Here is a 27,958-nt window from a genome sequence, read left to right on the forward strand (position 1 = left end):
AATAAGCCTCTTGATGCTTTGCTGGCAATGTGTAATATTCAGTTATTTACAGATACACGCATTCAGCATTGGAGAGGATCACAACTGAACCTACAACCGGTAAGGAGAGTGTGGGTGGGTGGCTGGGAATAAACACTGGAGGCAGGGTTGTCAGATGGGCGGAACTGGAGCAGAGAGAAGTCCTCTAGAGCATCACAGAGCATGTTGGGAGGTCCCCAGAGAACATCTAGCCCATGCCCCTCAAGTCAGGGAGGAAGATGGATTCCTTCCTTCCTGAATGAACTTTACTCATGCAAAGACATCAAAGAGGAGAGCCGTTAGTCTACGGCATTGTTTCTCAACCTTGGCAACTTTAAGATGTGTGGACTTCAACTCCCAGAATTCCCCAGCCAGCTTCCCCAGAGTTGAAGTCCACACATCTTAAAGTTGTCAAGGTTGAGAAACAATGCCGTAGACTAAGAAATTAAGAAAAAACTGCATCAAAATCCTCCTGGCCTGAAGGACAAGTCCCCTTTTCTCCCTTATTTAGTTTTGAGGATATCAGCCTTTCTTAAATATTTATCTGTAAGCTTCCTGCTTACTCTGTCCTCACTCCCTGTGCGGACTCTGTTTTCTCCAACCGTTCAGGAGCTCTCTGCCCTTTTTGTTTCTAAGCATCCTTCAGGACGGTTAAAGGGACTTTGTGTACTGAAATGGACCCCTGGCCCCAGCACAGGAATATTGGTGACTTTCCAGGGCAAAGAGCTCAGCCAGGAACAGGAGAACCTCACGGCACGATAGTCAATTTTATTAGGTTCCTATCAATCCAAAGGTTATTGCTTTTCCAATATATCTATGAAGAGTCAGTAAAGACATCCCCCAGTTGAATGTGATTCCTAGTGACTACAGGATACTTGCGTGCTGTTTCCTTAGCAACATCAAGGAAGCGGTCTCCCACTGCCTTCCTTTTTTTTCCCACCCGAACCTCCAGCCCTGTAATTTCCTGCTGCTCTCCCATCCAATTTCTAACCAAGACCAATCCTGCTTAGCTTCCAAGACCAGACAGGGCCACTGGGGGCCTGCAGCTCCTGAGACGAGAGAGTCGGGAAATATAAAAAATACCATCTTTATTGTGAACCCCTACAACAACGTGTGAGTACTGGGGACAGAGGATCAATATTACAGGGGAGAGAAGCAGATTTACAGCATAGGGGAGGAACAGTAATGGCCGTTCACACATACACACACGCGCGCACACAAGAAAGGTGAAGGAGGAAGGACATCAGAACAAGAAGCCGTGAGTGCTACAGAAGAATGGGAGGTGGTGGTGGCGATGGTGGTGAAGAATGCTATAAGCTCCATGGAAGATGAAATTCTTGGGGAGGGAGTGGAGTACAGTGCGTCGCTTCAAAATTTTGCAGGTGCTTCCGTGCCTGTGGAATGAAAAAAAGAAAAGTTACATTGGGGGACCCAACCTGTACCCTCTGGGCCATCTCTGCTCTCCAAAGCCTTAGATCCACTCTTCCAACAGTGGTCATCAAACTGCTTTTTTTAATGGGACTGGAAAGGAAAGTCATTAGATACACAGGGAAAGTAATAACAATTGCCACTGATCTGATGGGCAGGAAGTTTCAACCAGCTCTTGTTCATACGGCCATTAGGATGAGGAAGGGCTGAGCAAACTATGAGGTTAATGTACTGAAGTCAAAGAACAGATTGTCAGAGTTGGGGAAGAGTGTTCCCTTTTCCTCAGGATAATTCTGGTGTTTCTTTATGGAGTGCCTCCAAACACTTTGCTTAATGGGTTGCTGGGTGTGGGTATGCACAAAACGGAGTTAATTTAAGGGCACTACATTGTGAAACCTACCTGGTTGCACAGAGAAATGATGGATGAGAGGCAGATGTGCTGGAACAATGGGGGGGGCAGCAGACTATATGGGTGAAGGCTAGAAGAACTCACCAGGAACAGTGCAAGTTGCCGTCTCCCATCAAGGGTCATGTCTTCACCTGGTTTGAAAATAATAATGGGGTGGAGTGAGAAGGTTCTAACAAGGAGGCAAGATGCAACAGAACAGTACTTCTCAACCTTGGCAACCTTAAGATGTGTGGACTTCAAGTCACAGAATTCCCCACAGCAGGGCTGGCTGAGGAATTCTGGGACTTGGTCTACACATCTTAAAGCTGCCAAGGTTGAGAAACACTGCAACAGAACCTTAATGCAGTCAATTTGGTGTTTGGGTCTAAAAATGCTGATTAGAGCTCATACTCTTCTATTGGGGTATCTGCGGGGTGTGGTTGAAAAAAGTCAAGTTGGTGGCCATGATGGTCCAATCAAAGCTCTGCTCAGTTTTTATGCACATCGTACATGCAATGCACATAAAAACTGGCAGAGCTTCAACCATACCATCACAGCCACCAACTTGACTTTTTTGACCACACCCTGCAGACACCCCTGTCTTCCTACTCAGATGACCAAACTCTGCTTTTATTGTCACCTCTCCTGTGTTCCTAAGTCAGCAATCTATCCTTTCCAATGATGGTTGAGGAATTCTAAACGATGCTGCAGGAGGTCATTTCTAAGATATATTATAGTACAGTCAAGCTTCCCCAACCCTTAAACCAGTGTTGTCCAAACTTGGCCACTTTAAGATGAGTGGACTTCAACTCCCAGAATTCCCCAGGCAGCCATGCTGGCTGGGGAATTCTGGGAGTTGAAGTGCACTCAAAGTGGCCTAGTTTGGACAACACTGCCTTAAACTCTTCCAGCCAATCTTCGCTGATGTAGCCCATCTACCTTTCACATATCCACACCAATCAAATGGCAATTCCACCTCTTCCATTTTTCCCCACTGGCTGGTCTGGTTTGACGTTCAGTCACCATTATTGGTCTACTGAGTTTAAAGTAGTTGTCGGGGTACAGCATATCTCTAGCTAATTCCTGTGCCGGTAAGCCAGCCCAACATTATTGGCCAATCTTTCCTGTCCTCAAATTTCAACTGGCCAACCTGGGTAGCGGAGTTTTAAGATTTCCTCCAACCAAGACAAGACTGACTTGTGGCAATTCCACAAGCTGGTTTCATGCCAAGCCTCTTTGCTCTCCATGCTTCTCGCACTGGACTCACCAACACACCAAGGAAATTCATCACTATCTTCGGCTTGGTATGACTTCAGTACAGACAGACACCAGTCGTCTTCTACTTCATGACGGCTATAAATAGAGGCTGCAATGACAAGGAGCCAGCATGAATAGTGCCTTCTGGCTTGAATGTCAGGGAGATGCAAAGGTGGGGCACTGATCTGACTGCAAGGGAGCAAGTTGATTTCTTTCTTTCTTTTTCAAATGTATATGACTACTCATCTCACACAAAGTGACTCTGGGCAGTGTACAATAAAACCAACAATTAAACCATTCTACAGAGCTGCATCTGGATATATTTTGGAAAGAACCGCTGTAGTTCTCCTGCATGCACTGCTTTATTTCAGTAGCATCATAGCAACGTTCCACCACTCATCTTTGGGACAGACCTTCTTTAAATGTTTCTGAGGGTCTTTTCCATTGAGTAACCAATGCCCTTCCTCCAAACTGTCTTGCTTTGGGACCAAGAATTCCTTCACAGGATGGTTAATATGACTCTCTCACCCAAACCTTTAACAGCTCTGGCACCTGTCAAGACAAGACTCACCACCTCAGCTATCTGGGGTTAGGCTTAGGTTTTGAACATGTTACCTTCTTCCATGGGGGTAGAAGCTTCCAGCCATTCTCGCACAATTCTGATGCCTTCTTCAGTCATGATTTTGGGGTACCTAGGACAAGTAGAACTTGCTGAGATAGAATCCCATCAGCTTCCACCCTAGGGTGACTGTCATGGGCCAGACAAACATCTATTTATAAATCTTTCTTCAAAATAGTCAGCCAATAAATACGGTTCTAGAAAAAACTATTGTTGTGGCCTCTGGATTCTCTGCCCCCAAACACTGAATTTTAGCGGCGACCTTGCTGAAAACTGACAGAGTGTTTTCCTGACATTTTGAGATGGAAAACACACAAAAGTATAATCTATACCGGAAAACGATTTTGCAAGGAAAAATCAGGCAGATGAAATCCAATATATCCAGAGTTATAATTGGGAAGGCTGTGCTCTCTATCTAATTTCAGCTACAAGATCTACTCACCTGTGCTGTAATAACTTCAGCAGCAAGTCATTCCCTCTGTTAGACATGATATCTTCAGGAACCCTAGAAAGTCAGAAAAAATAGAATGAAGGTCACAGCGAATGAGAGACATGGATCTTCCCTATTCCAAAGGGCAATTATTTCATGAAAGCTAGATTTGTTTATGGCCTCCTCGCTGACAACTTAGCCAACTTGGCAAGACTGGCTGGACATCTGGGCAATTTTCCTTGGTTGCTACTTTACTCACGTGGTGATGATCTCATCTTTGGTTCTGCGGACCAGCAACACGGGACCCTGATACCTGAAGAGGAGACCACAGGAAGACTTAGATTTGGTTTAGTGTAGGCAACATTACACTACTAGTGACGTTAAGTGAAATGGGCCCCGTGAGGTGCTAGGTGGGAGGTAAGCCAGGATGCAGACGCAAACTCATTAACAACTTGGTGGGCAAAAAGCAAGTATAAGAATGTATCTTGCATGCCCACAATGGCTTCATATAATCACTTTCCTATTTTGTTCCCATTCCCCCTGAACTTGCTACAAACACGAGTAAGCAAGAAGCTTTCCCAACTAACTCACTGGAAATTGATAGTTGCCTGCTTCAGATGAAATGGAGAATTACCTGTTTTATTCTGAGCACATTTTGAAGGGAAGAGCAAAGGGACCATATCGGGGGTTCTGTAAAAGGTTTGGCTTCAAAAGGTTTCAAGCAGGGAGTTTCAAAGGTGAAACTCACAGCTTGGAAAAATATTAAGTGTTAGAAGCTGAAAAATCAAAAAGGCAAGAAGAACTAGGAAGAACTTTCCATAGTAAGAAGTTCTGACCTCTTTAATTTTGCATTCTCCACAGAACCCACTATAATAGTCTCCTTCTGCTGCATCTTCTAGATGTTTCAGAACTTACTGATCTATTATTCTACTTGCATACTGCCAAATCAATACAGACTCATGCTGATTTACAAAACAATCAACAACAACATCTGCAACGGTTAAAACGACCATTGTAAATACAAGTAAATGAGCATAACCAAGAATTAATTATAATACAATACAAGGAAAAACTATAGTGATAATGAAAAATAAATAAAACAAATGGTAACAAAACCAACTAAAATAACATCAACAAGTCAATTAATAAAAGTAATTCAAAGTTAAATTTGGCAATACACTATTCAACCAAATGCTGGAAAAGTTCCATCTTCAGTAGCTTCTGGGATTTCAAATCCCAGCATTCTGTGTTAGGAACTCAGAATTCTGGGAGTTGCAATGCCAACCTATCTGCGGGGCTCCAGGTTTGGGAAACCAGAATGTACCACGGGACTACGTAAGTATCCACTAACAATGTATTCCTTTGCTATATTAGCATTCATTAAAACGTTACTTACTACCATATTTTTCTTACCACGGCAAGACAGAGCTGGACCACAGATATTCTAATACAATTAAAACAATAAAGCACCAGGTGCTGCAGGATGCAAGAAACAGAGATGCAACAAACAGAGATGCAAAAAAATGGACACCACAGACCAGTTTTTGAGACAGTTTTCTAAAAGAGGGACAGTATGAAAAAGACACTGTTTCTTGCTCCAGGAATTTTGGAAGCTGTCTTCTGTCAAGTCAGTTCATTGACCGATTTTGCTTTTTGGCAGAAATTATTTAGATCTTTCACAGCCCTGCCTGCACATTCCAGAACTGAACCTTTGCTATGATGAAATTAATGATGAAATTAACTCCTTGGCTAACCTTCACCTCCACTTACCGCTGACATGCAACAAAAACAAAGCCCCCGATGGGTTAAAACAAGGGAGGAGAACCTGCTTCTAGCCAGATGTTTTGGACTTTCTAAATCCTGGCCACTGGTCATGGGCTGGAGCGGTGGACCAAAATCACCGAAGGGCACCAGGTTGCCCAACCCTGATTTTAAAAATTAGCCAACGAAGTGTTGGCTTCTTCCAACACTCTTTTGGCAATGGGTTTGCTCCTTGGTTTTTCCTCCTCTCAGCTGCCTACCTGCAGAGCTGCTCCCCGTTGTTCAGGTTCAAGTGTTGTCTCACTGTCCGGGTGACCAAGCCCCCTGTGGAACAAAGAGGAGAACATTATATCACCTTCTCCTCTGGCAAGCAAGCCTCTAGTCCGAGCCAACTTCACACAGTTTTTAACATAATTGCTGTCTGCAGATTCCAACTGACCAGCTAAACCGTTTTCAAGTAATGGGTTTTGTAAGGATCTGGGAAAAGGTCTGGATGCTGAGAGGAAGCAATAGATACTTGCAGACAAGTGGTGCAAAAGCTTCTACCCAATGCTTTTGAGATGCATCCTGACAAACACTAACAGTTTGCGCACACAGGCTTCGTATATAAAGTCATGGGTGTGAAGGGCTGTGACAAATATGAAGGATGATCCTGACCATACTATCCCTGCACGAAAGAGGTCGTCATTCGGCAGAATAGCACGTGGATTATAGGTAGGTAGCCTCAGGTCCAATCCTTGACACCACTAGTTAAAACAACTGTAGGTGAAAGGTTGGAACGCTTGCAGATCTATTAAGATTTCTATCCTTAGCCCAAGGTGGCATACACTGCACCCTGTCCCTCTCCAATTTAATCTGTACAACCACCACCCTGTGAATTTGACTGGGCTAAGAGTGAGGAATGGCCCAAAGTCATCCAGTGAGTTTCTGTAGATAAGAGTAGTCATCAACCTGGGTCTCCTTGGTCCTATTCCATTACCTGCACCACCACTACATCACAATGACTCTCTGCCAGTTTGTATAGACAGCATGGAAGGAGACAGAACAATCTGTAAAATACAATGGGTGTATCTGTTTTCCAGCAAGTTCCTTTTAATTCAGTGGGCCTTACCCCTAAATGAACATGCAGAGGTCTGCAGCCTTAACTTGGCATTTCAGGATCCTGGGCTGATGCTCCCTGGCTGAACATTTATCTGCTTAACCTGCACATCTGTAAACAAATCATTACAACAACACTGCACATCTCAGGGGCCTCCCCACTAAAGGGAAAATCCTGTTGAGAATCTAACCACCACCAGTTTGAAATGCACAAAAACAAAAACCTCAACAGAGCTGCGAAGATCACAAACCCACCAACCTCCATCGTGGTTAAAGCAGAAAACAGAAAAAAAGAATTCCAACCTAAACCATTTCTAAACCTAAACACAGTAACTACTCAGGACTGGGGATTTCATGGCTCCATGACATCTACAACATAATACACAGAACGATAGTAATGTTGTAAACTGGAATTTGAATCTACAAGTGACAGGATAATACAATACTTCTGGGATGACAAGTGAGGGGAAAGAAGCTGAGCCCACCAGAGGAACAGAGAACTATCTTAGTGGTTAAAAAGAAGAAGTTGGTTCAGCTCTTATCAACCAAGTTTGGGTTGAACCATTTAGAAGTCTGGGAAATAGATTCAAAAGAGATGAAACCCTTGGACCATAAAGAAGTGCTCATTTATTGTTCTTCCCCTTACTCCAGCTTTCCGGCATGACCTTGAGAGCAAGAGGGACGAGGTCATCAAAGGAGGCATCCAGAACGACAGCACTGACATCGGGGTAAGACATGGCTGCCCAAGTGGCTGTTGGGTGTGAGGACAAAGAAAAATCAGCATTTACTACAGGGAGAGATGGAATGCAAGCGAGAACATCATGAAATCATAACACAGAGTTCAACATCGGTGGTCCTCCACCTGCATTCCTCACCATTGAATATGCTTCCATGAGATGCCAGGAACTGTAGTCCAGAGTCATCTGGAATGCTACAGATTATCTCCAGCTGCCTTAACATCACCTACTCCCACCCAACCGTCAGCTTCCCCCCAAAGACTTGAATTGTTCCTATCTTAATTGATCTCATGTACCCTCAAAATTGCATCATTCCAAACTCTTTGTGTCCACAAGGGGCCACCAAGTATGGAGAACCTTGTTTCCATTAGCATCTAATGGGGTAATTGGTGGATTGAGCATAATTACTACAAGAAAGGATTTTGTATGGATTTTCCACCTAGGGCATCAAACCCTTGAACAGACCCTCCTTCTAAATGCATGAACTTGGCAATGCAAATCCTATATCCCTCAAGATGGGCACCTCCCAAAATTTGAGGTGTGTAACTTTAGTTCAGGTGCAGGGCTACACTTGGCCTTGGGGTTTCACTCCAGGGATTGCAGGGTAGCTGTAGAGAAATAGAGGATGACCTTGATGGAGAGAGGGAAGATCCCTTATCAAGGCAACAAACAGATAAATGTGGCTTAAGCCCATTTCTTCATTTAGTCTACCTTGTGACATCAACAAATAAGGGGAGGCCAAGTCTGAGAAGAGGGTGAGATAGAATGAAACAACTATTTAAAGCCGAATGAAATCTGCACTAAATTAATCACCGTTAATATTACTACACACAATCTAATACTTTTCTCCTTCTGACTTATTAAAAATGACAACATGGTGGCAATTTTTGTGGGGCTTGGGGCTGTATTCAAGGCTTACTGGATCCACTAGGCACTCTGTTCGAAGAGGACCAATCTTGTTCCACATAATCCCAATTACTGACAATTCTCCACATGCCTGCTCTGTCCTGCCCTGGTCTGCCAACACCTCCCTCTCTCCAACCTCTCTCTTCTGCTAGGCATCCCAAATTCTTCCTAGGCCTTATTATTTGATACCTGTGAAGCCCCCAATGGACCAGGCATAGAGGATGATGTCTTCAGGAAGGAAGCCCAAGTGGTGGATGGCATATTGCATCACCACATCCATGGCATTGGCCTCATTCTGTGGCAGTGGCACTCCCTGAGACAAGTGGGGAAAACAGTTAACGCAAACGTTGAGGGTCTTCCTTTCTTCTTCCTTTGCTTATATACAAAAGACCCTTCACAAGGGCCTTGCCTGTCATTCTAAATCAGACCACCTATTTTTGCCCTTACAAAAAACAGGACAAAAATCCACACAGGGTAGTGCGACTACATAGCCTTCCTCTAGGAAAAACTAACATTTCCCAGAATGTGTGTGCGTGCCCAAAATGATGAGCTGTATTACTTCTAGCTGTATGCAAACCACTGAATAGATTCAATCAGTTCCTCTGCTGTAAAAGGGCAAAGGATTTTGCTGTGTCAACCTATTTGTATATTTTAAAATTTAAAATGTTTAAACTTTTTGATGATGTTGTATTTGAATAATCACTTTATTTTTTATAACAATTGTTTTTATCTATTTGTTATTTTATTTAATTGTTGTACACTGCCCAGAGTCACTTTGTGTAAGACAGGCGGCTATATAAATGTGATATATAAATAAATAAAATAAATAAAAACCTAAATATAGAGCATAGATGTTTCTATATTTCTAAGATAAAAATGCTTGATTTCATTTCACTGGACTTTAGCATTTGTGTATTTAAGGACTCCCAACATTTCTTCCTTGTCTTCTGCTAAGCCTAAGTGAATCTATTTAAAAATAAATATTCTTAGATCTTCCAAGTAGAGATGAACAATGACTACTACTAAGCTTCACCGAAGAGGAAGCAAAAGATCTTCAGGGCAGAAGAGACAGACAAAGCAGTGGGAAATTAAATCGCTTAGATGATTTACAAGGAAGGTACTCCATGTAGATATCAGGGTTCTACCTTCTTTTAAAGGCTTTCCAAAAAGACCCATTGTTTCAGCCTAGCTGCTAATAACTGTTAGTACTTCTAAATGTTTTTAATCCAGATGTTAATTTATTGATTAGCTCACTGGTCTGCAGTACCGTCAATGCTACTGAATGGATGGGTCCATATCAGATTTCTTAAAAGAGCAGTCACTGGAGAACTCAAAAACAATCTGAGATAAATCTCGGAATTACTCACCGTGCTGCCTGCAAACCCAGGATGATTCCATCCCAGCACAGAATATCCAGCTACAAGACAGAAAGAGAAAAATCAGCTGGAAAGGAAGGATCAGGTGATAACTACAGTAGAATCCCAACCAAGGAGGAGGAGAGGAGGAGGATTGTTATCTAGGGTAATGTGAAGGAATGGTTGGATGAAGGCCGCGCTCAGGGAGTTAAGCATTCCCTTAGTCCCCAAAAGGAGCGTGGGAAGTTTAAGAAGATGAGACTGGCACCACCCTAAGGAATTCACGGTGTTTTGGCTTGCTGGCTTGGGAAGTTAGATTCAGTCTGGAGAGATTTCTGTCTTGAGGTGGAAGCTAATAAACCTAACAGAACTGTTATCTGCACTGTCTCGTGGAGTTCTTTGGGCTGAACCTGACAGGTAAGGAGGATCCTTACACAGTGTCAGTCCTATCTGGTCTTAAAGCAGCTATGATGATTTTGCAAGTGTAAATTCCAAAGTACTATACCAAGGTTTGCCCTGAACATGCCATGGGGTCTCACCACTCTGCTGCAATGCCCAGAGAAGTATGACAGAACACTTTTCCACCACTCCCTCACTTCAGCTCTGGAAACCTGGATGGGAACTGAAGGTGCAGAACTCCACATGGTTGTCCATGGCAGCATATAACCGCAGCTCTACACCATCCCAACTACTTCTCTGGCTGTGGATGACTTCTCCCAATGACCTGATTTTCCCAGCCCTGCTTCTAAGACGCCATCCAGACGCCCTCCCCTTTTCCAGATTAAAAATGGATTTGTTCCAAATGAAGGGAGACCGTCTGCTGCACAGAACACCAGACTAGGCCAGAAATAAAGGAAGGGGAGCAATCTTTAGTCTCCAGCAGCTTAAAAGGAACTAGCAGAGATAACCTTTTTGTATCCCAGGAGAGGATACAAATGGAAAGTATCCTGCTATTTGGCCCAATCCCAGAAACATCGTAGAAGGGAGAGGGTCCCTAGTGATGAGTCTAAACTTTCCTGCAATCATTTTAGGAGAATCCCTGGTTTAATTCAATTCCAGGACATAAGATACATGTAACAGTTTAGTTCATCCATCAATCTATCCAATAGTGAATTAATTCATCTAAAAGTCCTTTCCCCTTTAAAACAGTGCAATGGAGAGAGATGGACCATACCATCCAGGGGAGTAGAGAGACAGCCTACTTCATAGAAGCCTGCATTTCCTTCACAGCAAATCACCTGAAAGAACAAAAATAGGGAAGTGATTACACCAGCCAAAAACTACAGGAAACATACTGTGCAACCAGCCAACATTCACTGAATCTCCACCTACTTCCTGCCTATGAACGTTCTGTGCATGACTAATAGCTATATTTATCCAAACAGTGGTACATACTGGGATATTGATGGGGATCATCTTTAGAGGAACGGCACTGCAGGACCTGTGAATGAAGATCAACCAATCTCCCCAGCAAAGCTGCAGAGAAACCATCGCCCACCCCAACCTCTCTGCAGCACTCCTTTAACCAGTAGCTATGGAGCAACAGAGGCTGCGATCTCCGAATAGTTTTATTGTTGGATGAGTTATCTACAAAATAATGGGTGCTTCTGTTTTGCAACAAAGACTTACTTAAAAAAAAAGAAAAGAAAATCATCATGTGCATTTCATTTGGTCTCTTCATGCCTTAAGCCATTCAACTGTCCTAAATCTGGAGTTGACAACTTAGTTCCCTGTAAATGCAAGTGAGAGCCATTCTTACTCCAAAGGATGCAAGTGATGTACTTCCTGTGTGGCACCCAAAATATGGAACACTTGCTGGGCCCTACCGTATGAAGCTTTACAACCACACTTCAATCCTCTTTGAGATAGCAGAGAATAAGAGGTCATGAAGATTCCTACAGTAAGAAGCCTAGATGTTTGTTTGAGAGGCACTGCAGTTTTCTGGTATTAAATATCTTCCCTGCCATCCAGATACCACCAAAAGTGGCTGTGCTGCCTGGGGTTGATGAGAGACTCCTGGTTACCTGGTTTGAGAAAGAGATTGTCCTGCCTTCACTACGAAGGAGTGCACTGGAGCCCAAATTATCTTGCCGGGCGAGTCAACTCGTACAACTTCCTACAGTTGTTACTTGATTAGATTGGCATGCTACCCTGATTTCTAAAGAATGCTGAGCAACTTCCAGAGGCCTGCTCCCATCTTATCCCCACAGCAACTCTACAAGGTATCTGAGATAAAGTGTAACTCATTCATATTCAGATAGACAGACAAGAAGTCTTGCCCAAAGTTACTTATAAATGTAGGACAGCTTGAAACTAGATTCCTCCAGTCTTTATTAGTCAGTGTATCTGTTACACCAGCTGCTGAGCAAAATCTGAAACTAGAAGCACGAGGCCACCTTAAGCAAAGCAAATGACGGGAGGACTATCCCACACAATTAGAGAGCTGGATCAGCTTCTCTGAGAAGCAACTGTATATAGTAACAACGTATTAATATAGGCAACCAGGCATTTTCATGCAGGTGAACCAATAGAATAACAAAAGACAGATGGATAATAGTTCCTGCTTTGAAGGCCGCTTGATTTCGGTGTCAGTGATGTGGAAATAGAGTCTACTCACAGAGCAACCTAGTAACCTTGGGAGGTTCTTTTGTAAGACCGTTGTAAAGAATGAGTGGGGTAGAAACTAAGGCAGATTTATCAATAAAGTTTTTGGGATCTGAACCATGACTTGGTGCCAACTCACTAGTTTGCTGCCTTGGGGCTCTGAGGTCTCCCTTCGATCCATGAACATGGTGTCAATTTCGTTTCCATCACAGGCTGCCAACTTTGCTCGTTTTCCATTGCACTGCAAGGAGAAGGACAACCTTTATTTGGGGTATAAGCACCATCTACCTTTTTTTAAGCTTTCCAAATGCCAGCTTCTCAGGCTGAGATGGAGCAGGTAGGGGAGAATAAAACAGGGAACTGTAATTTCTGGGTTGTGTTGGGATGAGAAATGGACTGGAAAGAAGTTTGGGAATTGGGGCTCCTAAATTCCTGGTTGGCGTTTACTCACTTCTTCCACCAGCCGAGCCTGTCCTTGAAGTAACATGGGCATCAGAGCCTTCTGTAGCAGGTACACAGAGCCGGGGTAGAGCATACGCCGTCCAAACGTGTGTGCCACTATAAAGCTATCAACAAACAGATGGGGAATGAAGGACTGGAGTCTCAACACTGTGGAATCTCCCTGCCAAAGTTTATTCTGGAACTCAACAGCTGCAGACAGAAGACCTCGGTCATTAAGTTCTCCTCCCACAATAAGTTTCCAAAGGGATCAATTTATCAGGATTTTGTAGCAAAACCAAACCTGAATGTTGTAGTGTCCTTAAGATATTTTTAAATAAGGCATTCTTGTTTTTGAAAGTAGGGGGCGACAGGTGCATTTTGTTAACACTCACGTTACATATCACGTTACAATGGTGGCTATCTTGGACATCTCCGAATATGACAATATTCCCTTGATTTGATAACATTTGCTATGTTCAGTGCATTGCTTGTATGACTTAAATGAAACTGGAACAGCTTCTTTTGCAATTTAGTTTGAGACAGCTCACAATTTTCGAAGCTTTACTGGAAAAATGAGGCTTCGCCTATCCTAATGAAGTCAGTGAATAATGCAGCAGTAATTTTGTCTCATAAATTTCCATCACCTCCTCTCTATGCAATAAGGCAGTCATTCGTTTTCAAGTTCTATAGCTTTTATCAGGCATAACTGATGCACCTCAACTTCCACTGTCCCTTGCCATTGGCTATTTGGGCTAGCCTGTGCTGGGGAGTTAAAAGTCAGAAGCATCTGGAGATCACTAGGCATTGTCTATCCCTGGCTTGGACCAAATTAGATTGTCCTTCTAACTTTCTGTTTCTAGAATACTCATAAACCACTGATGGATATGCCAGAGCTCACAATAAGTGTCTCTGCTACAATGTTCATTTCTCAAGATTTTTGGTCAATGCTCTATATAAGGGCCATGTCTAACCAACAAGCATCTTTGATTTCCCCTGCATTTTATATATTCATTAGCTCGGTGCTCTCTGAGCTTGGTTGTTTGCTTGCAGACGATTGATTACCAACTAGGTAACATCATCAGTGTGAGTGAGTGCAGCGTTTGCTCCCTGTTTATATACAGCAACTTGCCCTGCCAGTGTTGATGGGGGTGTGGTTTTCTCCTTGGTAGATCCTTGATTAGGGTATTGTTTTCTGCTTGACTGCTTGTCTGGTGTTAATCCCTGCTTATCAGGGTCTTTTTGTTTCCTGCTTAGCTTTTTTATTGTCTCTTTTGAATGATGTGTAAATGTGGTTTATCTTTATTGATGGCTGACTTGTCTGAATGCCAAGCTTCCAGGAATTCCCTAGCATTTTTGGATTGAGCTTGGTCTAGGGTGCTCACAGTTTCCCAGTTGAAACTATGGTTGTGTCTGTCCATGTGTGGTGAGATTAAGGAGTTTTCATTGTGTCCTCTGACTGCTAGTTGGTGTTCATGGATGCGCTCTGCTAGTCTTCTGCCTGTCTGTCCTACATAGTGGTTGTTACAGTCCTTACACTGTACGTTGTAGATGACTCCTGTTTTTTTCTTCCCAGGCAACTGGGTCTTTTGGTTTACTTAAGATGTTTTGGAGGGCTTTAGTTGGTTTGTGTGCCATGGTGATGCTGTGTTGTTGTAATAGTCTGCTGGTTGTTTTCGATGCATGGCAGTGTTATCCTTTTTGTAGCTTGTGTTGGTTGTGCTGTAGTGGGTTGGGTAGTCAGGCACTTCTTGACAAAGTTGTGTGGATATCCATTGTGTTAAGATGTTGTATAGATGGTCACTATACAACAAAAATAAATATGCAAGCTCAATCCTGGGCAAACACACACACACACACATACACACACACACAAAGGTATTGGCGAACCACTTCCATATTGTTTCCAAGAAACAACAGACATATCTGTATAATCATCAAAAGTCAAGTTCAACTTGGGGGAAATCTTTACTTTTACCTAATATGTCACAGTGCAAACACGTTAGCCTTTGGGGTGGTACTGAATAGGCATGCAGATGTTCATAAGTTCAACTAGTCTTTGATATCTGCCTTAAATTACACAATTTTCCTATACTCTCAGCCATGCTTAACCTCCTTCACAAAGGCTAAAACACGAGCAAGACATATACCTGGCAATTTGGCAGGGGAGCTTCTTGACAGCATGGAGAAAACCATTGACTGCACTTCGATGCTTTGGTTCTGACCGCAACAAGGGGACATTTCCTGAATCTGACCTGCAGGTATTATAAAACAGATTAATTTATCTCAAAAGGGAAAGCCTGTGTGGATTTTTTCCCAAGACTAATAGGGAAAGCACATCAAAGCCAGAACCTTCTGCACATTGTCCAGGGATTGCAGAGAATATTGGGAGAATAAAGAATGGCATACATTGTCCAGACAGAGGACATAACCTTCAGATATGGTTGGCTGCTGCTAAAAAAGCTGGGCAGCCATGCAGATTGAACCAACGAACGAATGAGTAAAGGATATCCTGCAAATTGCCAAAGCTCACTCGAAAATTACGCACGCTGATTATTTCTTTATTTAATTTCTAGTACCCAATATATAAATCCCCACCTATGCTATTCATACAAACGTACAAGACGTCTTGTCAATGTTTGCAACAGCAAGCTTTTCTCTGCATTTCTCCATTCAATTCACATCTGTCACCCCATAATACCGTGAACAGCAGCCAAGCTTTCTCTTTCTACCCGAAAGGAGGGGCAATAACAGAAAATGAATGGCAGAATAGAACGATTCCCTACTGTCAACTCACCGACTTGTAACCTCGTCCCACCGAAAGTCTACAGGCCAGCTCCTGAAGTCAAAATTGTAGCTGGCAAGTTTCTTCTGTGAAGTATAATGAGAAAGAGAAGAGTATGAGAAACAGCATGAGGTGTGAGATTAATGCAACCTCTAAAGTCAACATCCTTCCATATCAAGTATGGCCATGAAATAAACGTTCCTTATTTAAATTGCTTACGCAGGTTCCTTTCCTAGGTTCAAAGAATCTTCTAACAGATCTAGACGAATGTACAACAAAGTACAGGCAACATTTTCTTCAACATTCAAACCACCCACAATTGAGTCTTTTTATAAAGAAAATGAATATCAAGGCTGAAGGTTGACCAATAAATGTGAGCAACAGCCAACATACAATAAAACTGTTCTTGGGTTATGACTATACTTGGACTTTGATTTCATTTCATTTACTTAAAACTAAAAACAGCAAATATGATTACTCTCTAATCACATCTTTCCGTTCTGTCACAGAGAGAAAGTAGATTATGGTAATCTGTGATAGATTCTGGAGGGCTGTAAGTTCATGGGGGTGACATGCAATTCTAGGGTCCCTGGTTAAACATCTCTGCAATGCAAACACTGTCTAATTGTTGGTTAGGGAGCCCACATTTTATGGAACAATAAGAATGTTCCAGTCTTAAGCTATGTTAACAACAGGAAGGCTTTTCCAATTCAGGCATCCCAGATCTTTTAACAGGTGAAAGAACCGAATACATGGAAAGTATATCTGGGGCTATTATGCTACATCTGACCCCACTGATATTCCAAGAGGCCCAAAGATTCCTAAGTCAGGAAACTGCAGTAGACTTAAGGAGCTGATCAGGACAGCATCTGTAAGTCACAGCTATCTTTACCTTGTGTTCAGATGTGCCATACCGGTGAGCATCTTCAAGGATGGTAATGAACTGGATGTACTGAGGGTTTGTCCAACGTCCGATGCCTGAAAAGAAGCAACAACCCTTTCAGTTGACTGAAGCCCTGAATGGTCCATTCTGCTTGGAGTTCCCACCCAGGACACCTATGTGGTGCTACCTCCTTTCTCTCTCTTCAAATCTCTCCCCAAACATTCAACCCGTCAGTCTTCATAAAAACTACAACTATTCTTTCTATCACACTCATCTCTGTTGTGTTATCTCCCACCTGCAATCTTCTCACCTCCCTTCACTGTTGACGTTTAGAACAGAAATTCCTCCAGGGCTTAGATACAATTGAACAAACATAGAGACCAGATCCCATATTCTCCATATCTAGTCAAATTATAGCTTCCTGAGTCAGTAGGCCTACCACCCCACCTTCAGACCCCTCAAAGTACACACCTCTCAGGCAGGCAATCCCAGCTAACAATAGTAGCATGGTCCCAGCATAGTGAGAAATAGCAACAACTTTCGGCATGGTTAAATACCCTGGAAAGAAAGAGAGGAAGAGAAAGGGAAGGAGTTCAGAGCAATCAGTTGGAACATCAAAGACTGCTTTGCTAAGGATGTATTTTTTTTCTTAGAGAGGAAGGGGGTTATTGACTTCCCTAATCTGCCCTCCAGATGTTCTAGGATGGCAATGCTATGAATTTCCAGCCAGCAGGATCTTTTAATTGGGTTGATGAGAACCGAGGTGGATGGAACCTACCTGCAGACAGCTAAGCAGGTGGAAACTCAATATAATTTTCTCGGCTATTCCTCACCCTAATGAAAGTTCCTAAAAAATTGTCAAATCCTATCATTTCAGAATATACTTCAAAACAGCATTCGCATCTTCAACAGGAAAACATTTATCCATTCATCCACTTACGTATGTAACAATCTTCTTCCAAAAAGAAACCAGGATGAAGATGGCTTTGATGCTGCAATTACTGCAGAACGCATTTGCTAGGTTGCAGTTAGGAATCATTTAACCTTGCTGTTAAGGTGGGGACATTCAGATCTCTGTGTCAAACGATCTGAGCTTTCTAAAAAACAGCATACTTCTAAGGATAAAGATGTACACCTTGTAGATCCATCTTGGTCTTTAGAAACACAAGTATTTTTGGAGTGTCTTTTATCGTCTTAAGCTGATACATCAGCCTTGGCTGTACCTGGATCGACACAGCCTTACCAAAGGAACACGTACTTTGGTAGCTGAACAGGATGCTAAGTCTGAGGACAACAGATGGATGTGATGCTCCTGACTGGAATTGAGCATGTTGTCTATATTATACCATTATTCTACCCCTCTTATGGGGTCCTAGTTTGTTTTTGAGACCAGTTCAAAGTGCTGGTGCAAAATTTTACAGACTTCTTATGCCTTGGAGGAGTGCTTCTTCCCATCTATTTCTAACTGAGCCCTGTGACATCCCCTCTCTACCTTCACATATCAAGTTATGATAAGTAGCTACTTGACAACAGGCCTGCCTGATGACTATTTTGTGGGAGAGGGACTTCTCACATGGCCAGTGAATTCTTCTGGATTTGAATTCACAAACTTTCTTTAAAAAAAAGTGTAAGTTCTTGGACTTCTTGTGAGCACGCCCAAAGGAGTTCCATTCTTGCAAGTTGGGTGAAGCTTAACCCTTGGTTATATTTTTGGTGCCAGACAGTTCGTATTTTTGCCTTTCAGTCCTTGTCTATTTCTACCGTCATACTGTGTTTTTAAATAGGTTATCTCCAAAGTAAAAGTGAGCCAATTTGGCAGAGCAGTTGAAAGTGTTGGGTTAGAAACCAGAATACTGAGTAATAGTCCCGCCTTGGGCACAAAGCCAGCTGGGTGACTTTGGGCCAGTCCCTCTCCCTCAGCCCTAGGAAAAAGAAGATGACAAGGGCAAGCCACTTCTGAAAATCTTGCCAAGAAAACTGCAGGGACTTCCCGCGGTCATCAAGAAGCACGGTTGATTCAATGGACCATAACAAGCTCTATTGTATTTTTTTTCCTCCAAAGTTATTTCCGCCTTGGCTGTATTTAATTGATGGTTTCTTTGTGTTGATTTTACTTGATTATGCATTGCCTGGGGAGGCATTAACAATAAGTGACTAACATGTCCCAGCAATAATTGTTTGTTTACTTGATTTATTATAGTTTCTAAGTATTGTAAGATATTGGCTAAGTGGCAGATCAAGTCGTTCCGTGCCACAACCTTACCCCCCAGCGATATGTGTCTAGTAATACTGGCAGGCTATCCCACTTGGTAATAAAATAGGAGTTTTGAATAAACATTTCCAGGGCAGAAGCAAGCGCTCTGTGACATTCACCATCCAATCCTCACAATGGGGCTTTTCTTTGCCACTGATCACAAGGTGCCTTGTGATCTAGAAGAGCTTCCTATGAAACTTCCATACACATCAACCCTTCAAGTGTAAACATGAAGGGACATTTCATCATGTTTGGTGGACATGTAAAAAAGGCAAAAAAGTTTGGATACAAATCCATGAATTCAGAAGATTTTAAAGGTTAAAGTACAACTGAAACCAGAGACTTTTCTTTTGGGTGATGGACAAGTGATTAAAAAAAAAACATGGAACTTTGTTTTTATATATGACTACTGTAGCAAGACTATTATATACTCAAAAGTGGAAAAGTTCAACATTACGCACAAGGGAGGATTGGTTGGTGAAGACGATGGAACTTGCGGAGATGGCTAAATTAACCTCTTTGATCAGAGAAAAAACAATATCTACATTTATGGTTGACTGGAAACCTCTTATAGACTTTTGCATGAAATGGAAAAAAAAGGCACTTATGATTTATGGTTTTGATGATTAGTAAAAAAAAAAAAGGATAATAGAAAAAAGTGAGCTTTTTCCCCGTAATCATAGATAAGAGTTAATTTGGCAATTGCACTTATATTTGCTGCAAAGGAAATCAGAAGCTTCTTCTTTCTACTTTTTCTTTCTTTTTTCCTGCACTTTTGCTTTTTCTCTCTCTTCTTTCCTTTCTTCTTTACTGTTTTTACTCTTTATTAGTTTGTGTTAGTTTTTACATGCTTTGTAAACCTTTTAATAAAAAAAAATTAAGAAACCCTTCAAGTGTAAAAAAAAAATTGCTAAGTTAGCACCTCGGCCCTTCTGCTGGAGGTACTCTGTTTTGCAAATCAAATCTCAAAGGAGCAGTTCCCTCTACTTCCGAATTAAGAATCAGCTCAGCCTAAATTCTGTGTATTCTGAAAGGAAAGGAGCAGACAGCCTTTTGCAGAAATCCAGTGGCCAAGGAGCCACCTGTGTTATAGGAGGGCACCATCTTTTTCAGGCCAAAGACTACATTTTTCATCTAAGTGGTGCTCCAGAGGCCAAAAAATGGGCAGAACCCAGGACATTGATTTTATTTCATTTCATCTGATGTACCTTAACATGAATCGAAATGAAGGAAATGCAGTCAAAGCCCAGCTAAGTGGCAGAACCTAGCTGACCTTGGCAAGCCAATCAGGGTCCGGCCTTGTTAGTATTGGGATAGGAGACCACAAGGAAACCCCCAGAGAAGGTGAAAAATCATCCCAGAAGAAGGCAATAGCAAAGCAGTGTTATTTGCCAAGAAAGCTACATGGACTTGTCCATGAAATCACTAGGAGCTGAGCTTGATAATGCAAAAAAGACGTTATCTTTTTTAAGGAGGTGTTCAGGGGATGCTTCTCCACGTCTCACAATTTTTTCCATTCTGCCCCGTGAAAAATGGTAATTTGGGAACAGCTCTCGGAGGAGGCTTGGGGATGGCAAGATGAGGAATCTCACCCAAACGCGACAGGATGGAGGCAAGGCCAAAGTGATGAATCATCCATCTCCTTTGTGGCAGAACCTGACACTCAACCCAGTGACCTCCATTCGCAGCAGCAAGTCTTTTGAAGCATCCTCCAGCCCAGAGACTGGAATGCGCTGCCCGATGCAGTACATGGGTGATGGAGTTCTACCCCGTCTTCATCAACGGGTGGCAGCTTTCCAAGATCTCAAAAGATCTTTTGCAGAGATCTTTCCTAAACCAGCCTGCAGTTGCCAGGGACTAACCTTGTGACTCCCTGCAGCATATACATGACCTCTAAGTTACGCCCCTCCTTGCATCATTCCCAAGTAACAGAACATCTCTAATATAACAGACCCCAGTTTGGTGGACGCTAGGTGACATCTGACCCTTCTGAAGGGGAGCAGAGCCCCAAAAGGACACCCTACCACTATGGAGCAGAGCCAGCACACAACACCCAAGGAACCCACACAGGACCAGCAGCCCATACCTTTTCTGTACAGGTAAAACGCAGCGAGTGGGGAGGAGTAATAAGAAATGGACCACAGCACGGAAGCCTGCAAGGACAGAGCAAAGGGGAAGGGGTGAGTTAGACAGAGAACCAACGTTTCCAAGAATCTTTGCAAAGCCGGGGGGATGTTTCTGTATCCTGAGAGATGCACTGGGTTAAAAGCAGCAGGAGAGAGAGCTGAGAGGGCTACGGAAAGCGTGGCGGTTGAAACGAACAGGGAACCAAATCTGGAAAGAGCGATATTGCGTAGAGAAGGGGTATCCATAACGACTCCTGAAAACCACGGGGGACTGCACTGTGAGTAAACACGCTTTTCGTTGTGCACCTAATGAGCTCTTGCGTCTCTCAACAGCCTCGCCAAACCAGGCAGCATTCCAAGCCAGGGAGAGGGAGAAACCTGAGTTCCCTGGAAGAGTCATCTCTCCTTCGCTCCCTTGCAGAAGGAGCTGGCAGAACTCTCTGCTGGAGCTGTTTCATAAGGGAGGCCCCCTATTGGAATGCTGTGAAACCCGCAGGGCCTGGAGGAAGGGAGAGATTTAAGGTATCATTCCCTGATGTGCTATATTATTACATGCAGGGAGAAAGCAAACCAAAGCAAACAGGGAAATACTGAAAACAGAATGCCTTTGATGAGGATCAGTCCTGAACAGGACTGGCACAAGCACAAATGGGAAGCAAAAAGGGGGAAGGAGCTGGTATTATGACTGGCACTGCTTCAGGCTCTATCTAGCAGAATCATGTTGCTGAATACACCCTAGACCGATGTTTCTCAACCTTGGCAGCTTGCAGATGGGTGGACTTCAACTCCCAGAATTCCCCAGCCAGCCATCTCAACTTGGGCAGCTTGAAGATGTGTGGACTTCAACTCCCAGAATTCCCCAGCCAGCCATCTCAACCTTGGCAGCTTGAAGATGTGTGGACTTCAACTCCCAGAATTCCCCAGCCAGCCTTCTCAACCGTGGCAGCTTGAAGATGTGTGGACTTCAACTCCCAGAATTCCCCAGCCAGCCTTCTCAACCGTGGCAGCTTGAAGATGTGTGGACTTCAACTCCCAGAATTCCCCAGCCAGCAAGGCTGGCTGGGGAATTCTGGAAGTTGAAGTCCACACATCTTCAAGCTGCCACGGTTGAGAAACACTGCCCTAGACTGTGATGTTGTTGTGCTCTTTCTCCCTCTCCCCCAAATCAAATGGAGAAGACGCTCACCAGCGCAAGGATGCTATCTGCATGTTTTTCAAGGGTCCGTGGCTGGTAATATGATTCCTGTTGAAAGAAACAAGACATTTGCTGAGCTTGGGTTTCACATAACCAACCAACCAACCAACCAACCAACCAACCAACCAACCAACCAACCAACCAACCAATGTTATTGAGGTTTTTGACCCACGAACCAGCCAACCTTGGATTTGCACCTACTGTAGAAGTAACAATGTTCTCAAAAGCTTTTCTGAGGAGGTTTAGCTATTTGAGGAAACGTAAGGGATTTGCACTAACACTGCTATTTATATGGCCTGCAGCAAGTTACACAGAAAGGCTTATTCTTAATTTTATATTTCTGAGGCTAGCATGGGCTTGTAGTGGGCTGAGGTCTACTCTCGGAAACCCATCGCAAAATGGTAAGAGGTGGGTAAGAGGTAGTCAGCTGTTGAGTTCTATGAGCCACCGGCTGGGATGAATCATCCGTCAACACAAACTTACATCTGTATTACTATGGATCTGGATTTCCAAGTGAGAGCCCCAAATTGCTACTGTTAAAGCAACTGGAAGTCAGAGACCCTACAAATCAACCAGAAATCTACCAGTAGTCCTAATCCACCTTCTGCCCAATTCTGAATCTACTGTGCAATTTACGCCCCGGCTTCATATTTCTATTTGCACGTTCCAGAACTATCAAACCCCATTTTTCTGGCTCCCAGAGAATCCCCAGATCACGGTGCCTCACACAAGTATTTTGCATCTTAAACTCTTCTCCAAAATCCAAAAAGACCACAAATAAGCAACAACAAGCAAAGAGATTTTCACTTTATCCCCTGTGGCACTTTTTAGGATGAAAGATTGCCTGCTACACATAAAGCTAGCCACTGGCACTATACAACTCTTTCCAAAAACATGTGTAATCCACACACACGTGCTACCATCTGCCTGAATGACAGTAGCATACAGTGATAGTGATCATGGCAGATGAATTAGACTTTCTTGCACAAGCATCAAAAGGTGCGCAGAGCATTATTTCAGAAATATTATGAGATAATCTCACGCATCTTGCCCTTTGTCCCCTGGAGGAAAAGTAAGATACAAGTATAATTAACACATTTAGATTTCTCCTACAAAACTCATTTTCATATATCTTGTATATATCACCCTGTTGAACAATATGCTGCTTGCAAAAGATGGTTTAGATGTTTTCCTGACCTCTTGATGCACTGGGTATACACCTTCCAGAATTCCCTCACTGGCTTGAAAATCTGGGATTTTAAGACCCAGAAGATCGGTTGAGGCAGCTAGAAGGAACATTTCCAACTTTCTAAATCATACCCCTTCTTTCCTACATGTTTCGTTTTTCATATAATTAAGAGAACAATGTAAAAAATACCTACAGGGCAAGCACAGGTCTTTTATTATTGTTCTAAGATTGGTAACAGGGGTCAGGGACTTGCAAGGTCTTTGGAGAAAGTGCAGTTCAACCTCTGACTCCAGGAGATGGTCTTGGGAATTGCTAGGAGGATAATTTACTGTGTTCACTGGGGATATCTCCAATATTCTAAGCCTGGTGTTTGTTAAATACCTGGGCTTTACAATTATTCCCAACTTACAAATGCTTATTATGATCATACAAGGATAACCCCGCCACACTATGAAAATAAGAATATAGAAATATGTAGAATCAGATCATTTTTATACTGTTTTTTTAAAATTATTTGTGAGTGTTCAGAATCTTGTATGGAGATGGGCAGCTGTATAAATTTGATTAATAAATACATAAAACAAATAACACACCAACAGCGTACTTGATTTCCTTCCTTGGTAATTTTAACAGTTTTTCTTCTAAGCTGTCACTTTTATGTTCTTTTTACACAATATCCTTCCGTGACAGGGAAGAGAGAGTTAGATTAAGGGAATAAGAGTTACAACCTTTACTCCTTTCTTTAATGTCCTGCTGAATACTGACTCAAGATGTTCTGCTATGCAAATGGTCATTCTAATCCATAATATTGCAACTAATCTGTTTTTTGGGGGTATGTGCCTTTGTTTTGACCCCTGGCAACTGTCTGGACTAGTCCCTGCAGTTTTCCTGGCAAGATTTTCAGAAGTAGCTTGCCATTGCTTTCTTCCTAGGGCTCAGAGAGAGGGACTGGCCCAGCGTCACCCAGCTGGCTTCGTGCCTAAGGCGGGACTAGAACTCACAGTCTCCTGGTTTCTAGCCTGGTGCCTTCACCACTACACCAAACTGGTTCTCTATAAGTAATAACTAGTCTATTATGATTATCATCAGCTATATCCTGTGATGTTACTTTTAACCCCATCAAACAACAACATCTGCCTATCCTAGGTCCTTGGGAAGGACTCGATAGGTGGATAAAAATGCCAAATCCAGTCTAAACATTGGGGTGACTGTGAGAAGGAGGAGGAGGAGGAGGAGGAGAAGAGGAGGAGGAAGAGGAGGAGGGGAGGAGGAGGGGCGGAGGAGGAGGAATAATAATAATAATAATAATAATAATAATAATAATGGCAGCCAAGTCAACGTGGAAAGCGTCCTCTGAGGCTTAGAAGTCAGAGGTGGCACTTAACCTATCAGTGTCACTCTCATATTTAAGAATAAAGTTTGCAGCTTGTGGGTGTTGCTGGAGCTGGCTCTTACTCCCAAGGTCTAGGCAGATTCTGTGACAAAAAGTGACTTTTAGAAGCTTATGCTGAGAACTCAGTTGCAACATCTTCTGGAGAGTGATAGCTTTATCATGGTTACTTCCCTAACCCACTCCAGTTCAAACTGGGCGATTACCATTCAAGTGTTTTTCATGATGGCATTTCAACTTGTTTAGAATACAACTTCCAGGCAAACTAATTAAGGTTTGTCTTGTCCAGTATATGAAACATGAAAAGGTCTTAAGTAGTTTCCTATTGCTATGGGACCCAGTTTTTAAGCTAAGGGCCTGCTCCTATATAAAAGCAAGAGAGGGCTCTTTTTCAGCATCCATTATTTCTTTCACTTATTTGATTTCTATCCCGTCTTTCCTTCAGAGTGGCATACACAGCACTTATTTCTATTTCCCCCACAGCAGCCCTATGAAATAGGTTGGGCTGACAGTGACAGACAGCAAACCCCACTCCCTTCTAGCACTGAAGATGTTACCTAGCCGGGTAACGAAACGTCTGCAAGGAAACACCCAAGCTCAGAGAACCCCAAGGGCTCCACAGTTGACAGCGATCAGCCCAAAGTCCCCCAAGGAAGATGGGTCTCCCCACTCCTAATCCAGCACCCTTGCTGCCACCCCCTCTTTGAAAGAACCTGAATAAAACTAGGAGGTAGCCAGCCTAGTGATACCCACAAGCTAAAATTCTCAGCGATGGCATCTCCTCTCATAAACTTTGGAATAAAGTCCCAAGCTTTACGGGGTTGCCAAGAAAACTCATTGCAATTCCACAGACATTTGTCTGAGATTCTCGTCCTCCATGCATGCCCTGTAACGATGCTTAATACCCTTTTAACTGGCTCTTACCAGCGCAAGCTCTCTTGAAGGCTCTGAAGGAGAAAGACACACAGACTTCAAAACTGAACAGAGTTCCTTTCCAGACGCATAGCAGGTAGATATATGACCGGGCTAGCTTTAGATATTGCAGCACTGCTACGCCGAAAAAGCCAGCCTGCAAGAGCATTGCCCAGGCTAACCCTCTTTGCACCCTTTCAGGAAAGGACAATTTTGCAAAAAAACGGATTTCTTAACCAGCTGAGAAAGAAACAGAAAAGATGCTGCTTCAACCGGTTTATTTGCTTTCTGTCCTGCATTTCTCCCTTTGGACCCTCAGTAAGCGGATTCTCCGGGTTGGGTTTGTTCTCGCTTAAACCAGCTTGCAAGCGACCAAATTCTTCAACCGCGCCCTGTCTTGCTCAGGTCCCTTCTTGCAGGCTAGCATCTAGGAACGCACGACTGTTCCCCCCCCTCCGGGTTCGATAATGGTTTCGCTCACCTCCCCCCCCAGCCTCTATAAAGGGTGACGTGGGCGATACCAAGTCTCTCAAGGGGTCGTCAAAAGCAGCGGGCTCACCCAAGAAGGGTCCAGAGAGGATTGGGACCCATCGTCGGCTTCAGCCCTGAGGCGGCGCGATCTCGCAGGGCTTCGTTCCCGGTAAACTCGGTACAACCGCGGCCCCAGTACGCAGCTCAGTAGCTTCGCCATCTTGAAGAAGGACCTAGCCGGGTAGCAGCGCGGGAAAGAGGGTGGGGAATCCAGGAGGAACTATACTTCCGGGATCTGTACGGGAAGGCAAAGGGGTCAAAAACCGTCTAGGCTTTTTTCTTTTTCAAACGCAATTTCAGTTCTTGAGGTAGCTCCCGCTTCAGGCCGTCGGGAGTACAAGACGACCTAGCACTTCACAGTATTTGTTTCAATGCAAAGTCCTTCATTTGGGCAGGAAAAAGCAAAAAGATGAGTGTAGAATCGGGCCTGGGAGGGGAACCGTACTGGGCAGTCGTACATATGGAAAAGATCTGGGGGTCTTCATGAACCACAAACTAAACAGAAGCCAGTGGTGTGATGCAACTGCATGATGATGATGATGATGATGATGATGATGATGATGATGAATCCTTAATAGGAGTGTCAAGCATACGGGTCTGCCAGTATGCAATTGACGAAATTTGCATTGCAACACGGGTTCTTGTCATTTTGGCATTATCATGGTTGGGAACGGATGCCTAAGTTTTCAAGATCGGGTGACGTCATTGTTTCCATCAATTCTGCCTTGGTCGGACTGCATCTACTAGAGCAATTGCAGCAGAGCAACCAAACTTTGGACATCCGCCAGATGGCATCAAAGAGATTCAAAGCAAAACAAAACAAAACTGTGTTTTGCAGCTCAGAACTTGTGGCCCCGAAATATACCTGCAAATGTAACCATTTTACCTGCTTTTACTATAGCTTATTAGCATGGACCAAGTATTACCCCCTTCCAGTCCTGCTATGCTGCCTCATTGTAGCAGGGGGCTGTTCCTGGGTGGGATTAGTGAAGAACATTGGGAGTGTATGCCAAGAATATATACTCTCAGCCAGGTCATCCAAGGCGTAGAGGTCATCTCAGCTGCCCAGCTAAAACTAACAGGCACTTATATTGAAATGGACTGGAATTGGACACTTTCAATCAGCAGATCATACTATTTACTACCCAGGACACACACACACACACACACACACACACACACATAAACAACCCCAAGAAGGAATGGTATTGCTTTCATAGGAAGGATTTGAGTACAATGCCATCAGTGGCCAAATAATAACCATTAGACTTTGCAGGAAACACTTTGCAGGAGACCTCACAATTTGCTGGCCAAGAAGAGAAGAGGTGTCAAGGCCAAGAAAGACGAAGAGCTCAGGAAGGAAGTTAACAAAGAATTTCAGAGAACGATTAGTAGAAAGAAGGAGCAGTATTACAACAACATCTGTAAAGATGTGGAAGATGGAAAAACAAGGAAAGTCTTCCAAAAGATTTATGAACTCAGAAGGAGGTTCCAGCCTGGAATTGGGGTGCTAAAGGATGCCAATAGACGGATAGTAATTTATTCCAAGAAGATCAAGCAAAGATAGAAAGAGTATACTGAAATTCTGTACAGCATAGATGTCAACACCCAAGATACCTTAAAAAACATTCCCAATTTACAAGAACCTCTAGTA

The 27,958-nt window shown here is 43.2% G+C and overlaps 1 protein-coding gene across 2 annotated transcripts; it reads right to left on the minus strand.

Moving 5' to 3' along the window:
* Window positions 1-1,089: 1,089 nt before the first annotated feature.
* Window positions 1,090-26,508, minus strand: ABHD16A (abhydrolase domain containing 16A, phospholipase). Of its 2 annotated transcripts, XM_007435739.4 has the most exons (20): window positions 26,333-26,508; window positions 22,274-22,330; window positions 21,048-21,114; window positions 17,179-17,265; window positions 16,717-16,802; window positions 15,837-15,910; window positions 15,190-15,294; window positions 13,053-13,167; window positions 12,741-12,842; window positions 11,172-11,235; window positions 10,010-10,059; window positions 8,832-8,955; window positions 7,646-7,750; window positions 6,162-6,225; window positions 4,400-4,453; window positions 4,153-4,215; window positions 3,707-3,783; window positions 3,102-3,200; window positions 1,940-1,986; window positions 1,090-1,412 (listed from the first exon to the last, which is right to left on the minus strand). In XM_007435739.4, exons 1-20 carry the CDS (start codon window positions 26,462-26,464, stop codon window positions 1,329-1,331), a joined length of 1,656 nt encoding a protein of 551 aa, XP_007435801.1. In that variant the 5' UTR covers window positions 26,465-26,508; the 3' UTR covers window positions 1,090-1,328. The 2 variants fall into 2 exon arrangements, with proteins under 2 accessions (XP_007435801.1, XP_025027250.1); XM_025171482.2 differs by lacking the exons at window positions 21,048-21,114; window positions 26,333-26,508.
* Between the last annotated feature and the right edge of the window lie 1,450 nt (window positions 26,509-27,958).

This window comes from Python bivittatus, unplaced genomic scaffold, assembly GCF_059951505.1.
Source record: "Python bivittatus isolate LINGU-HERP-01145 unplaced genomic scaffold, Pbiv_v1 ctg000080_np1212, whole genome shotgun sequence".
Classification (NCBI taxonomy): Eukaryota; Metazoa; Chordata; class Lepidosauria; order Squamata; family Pythonidae; genus Python; species Python bivittatus.

Excerpts from the sequence above, each read along its gene's own strand:
- ABHD16A (XM_007435739.4), bottom strand. The coding sequence starts at position 26,464 with ATGGCGAAGCTACTGAGCTGCGTACTGGGGCCGCGGTTGTACCGAGTT. Across the intron at positions 21,115-22,273 it reads CAGATAGCATCCTTGCGCTG|GCTTCCGTGCTGTGGTCCAT; the intron begins GTGAGCGTCTTC and ends CTGTCCTTGCAG. Across the intron at positions 11,236-12,740 it reads AGCCCCAAGGCAGCAAACTA|GTGATTTGCTGTGAAGGAAA; the intron begins GTGAGTTGGCAC and ends TTGTTCTTTCAG.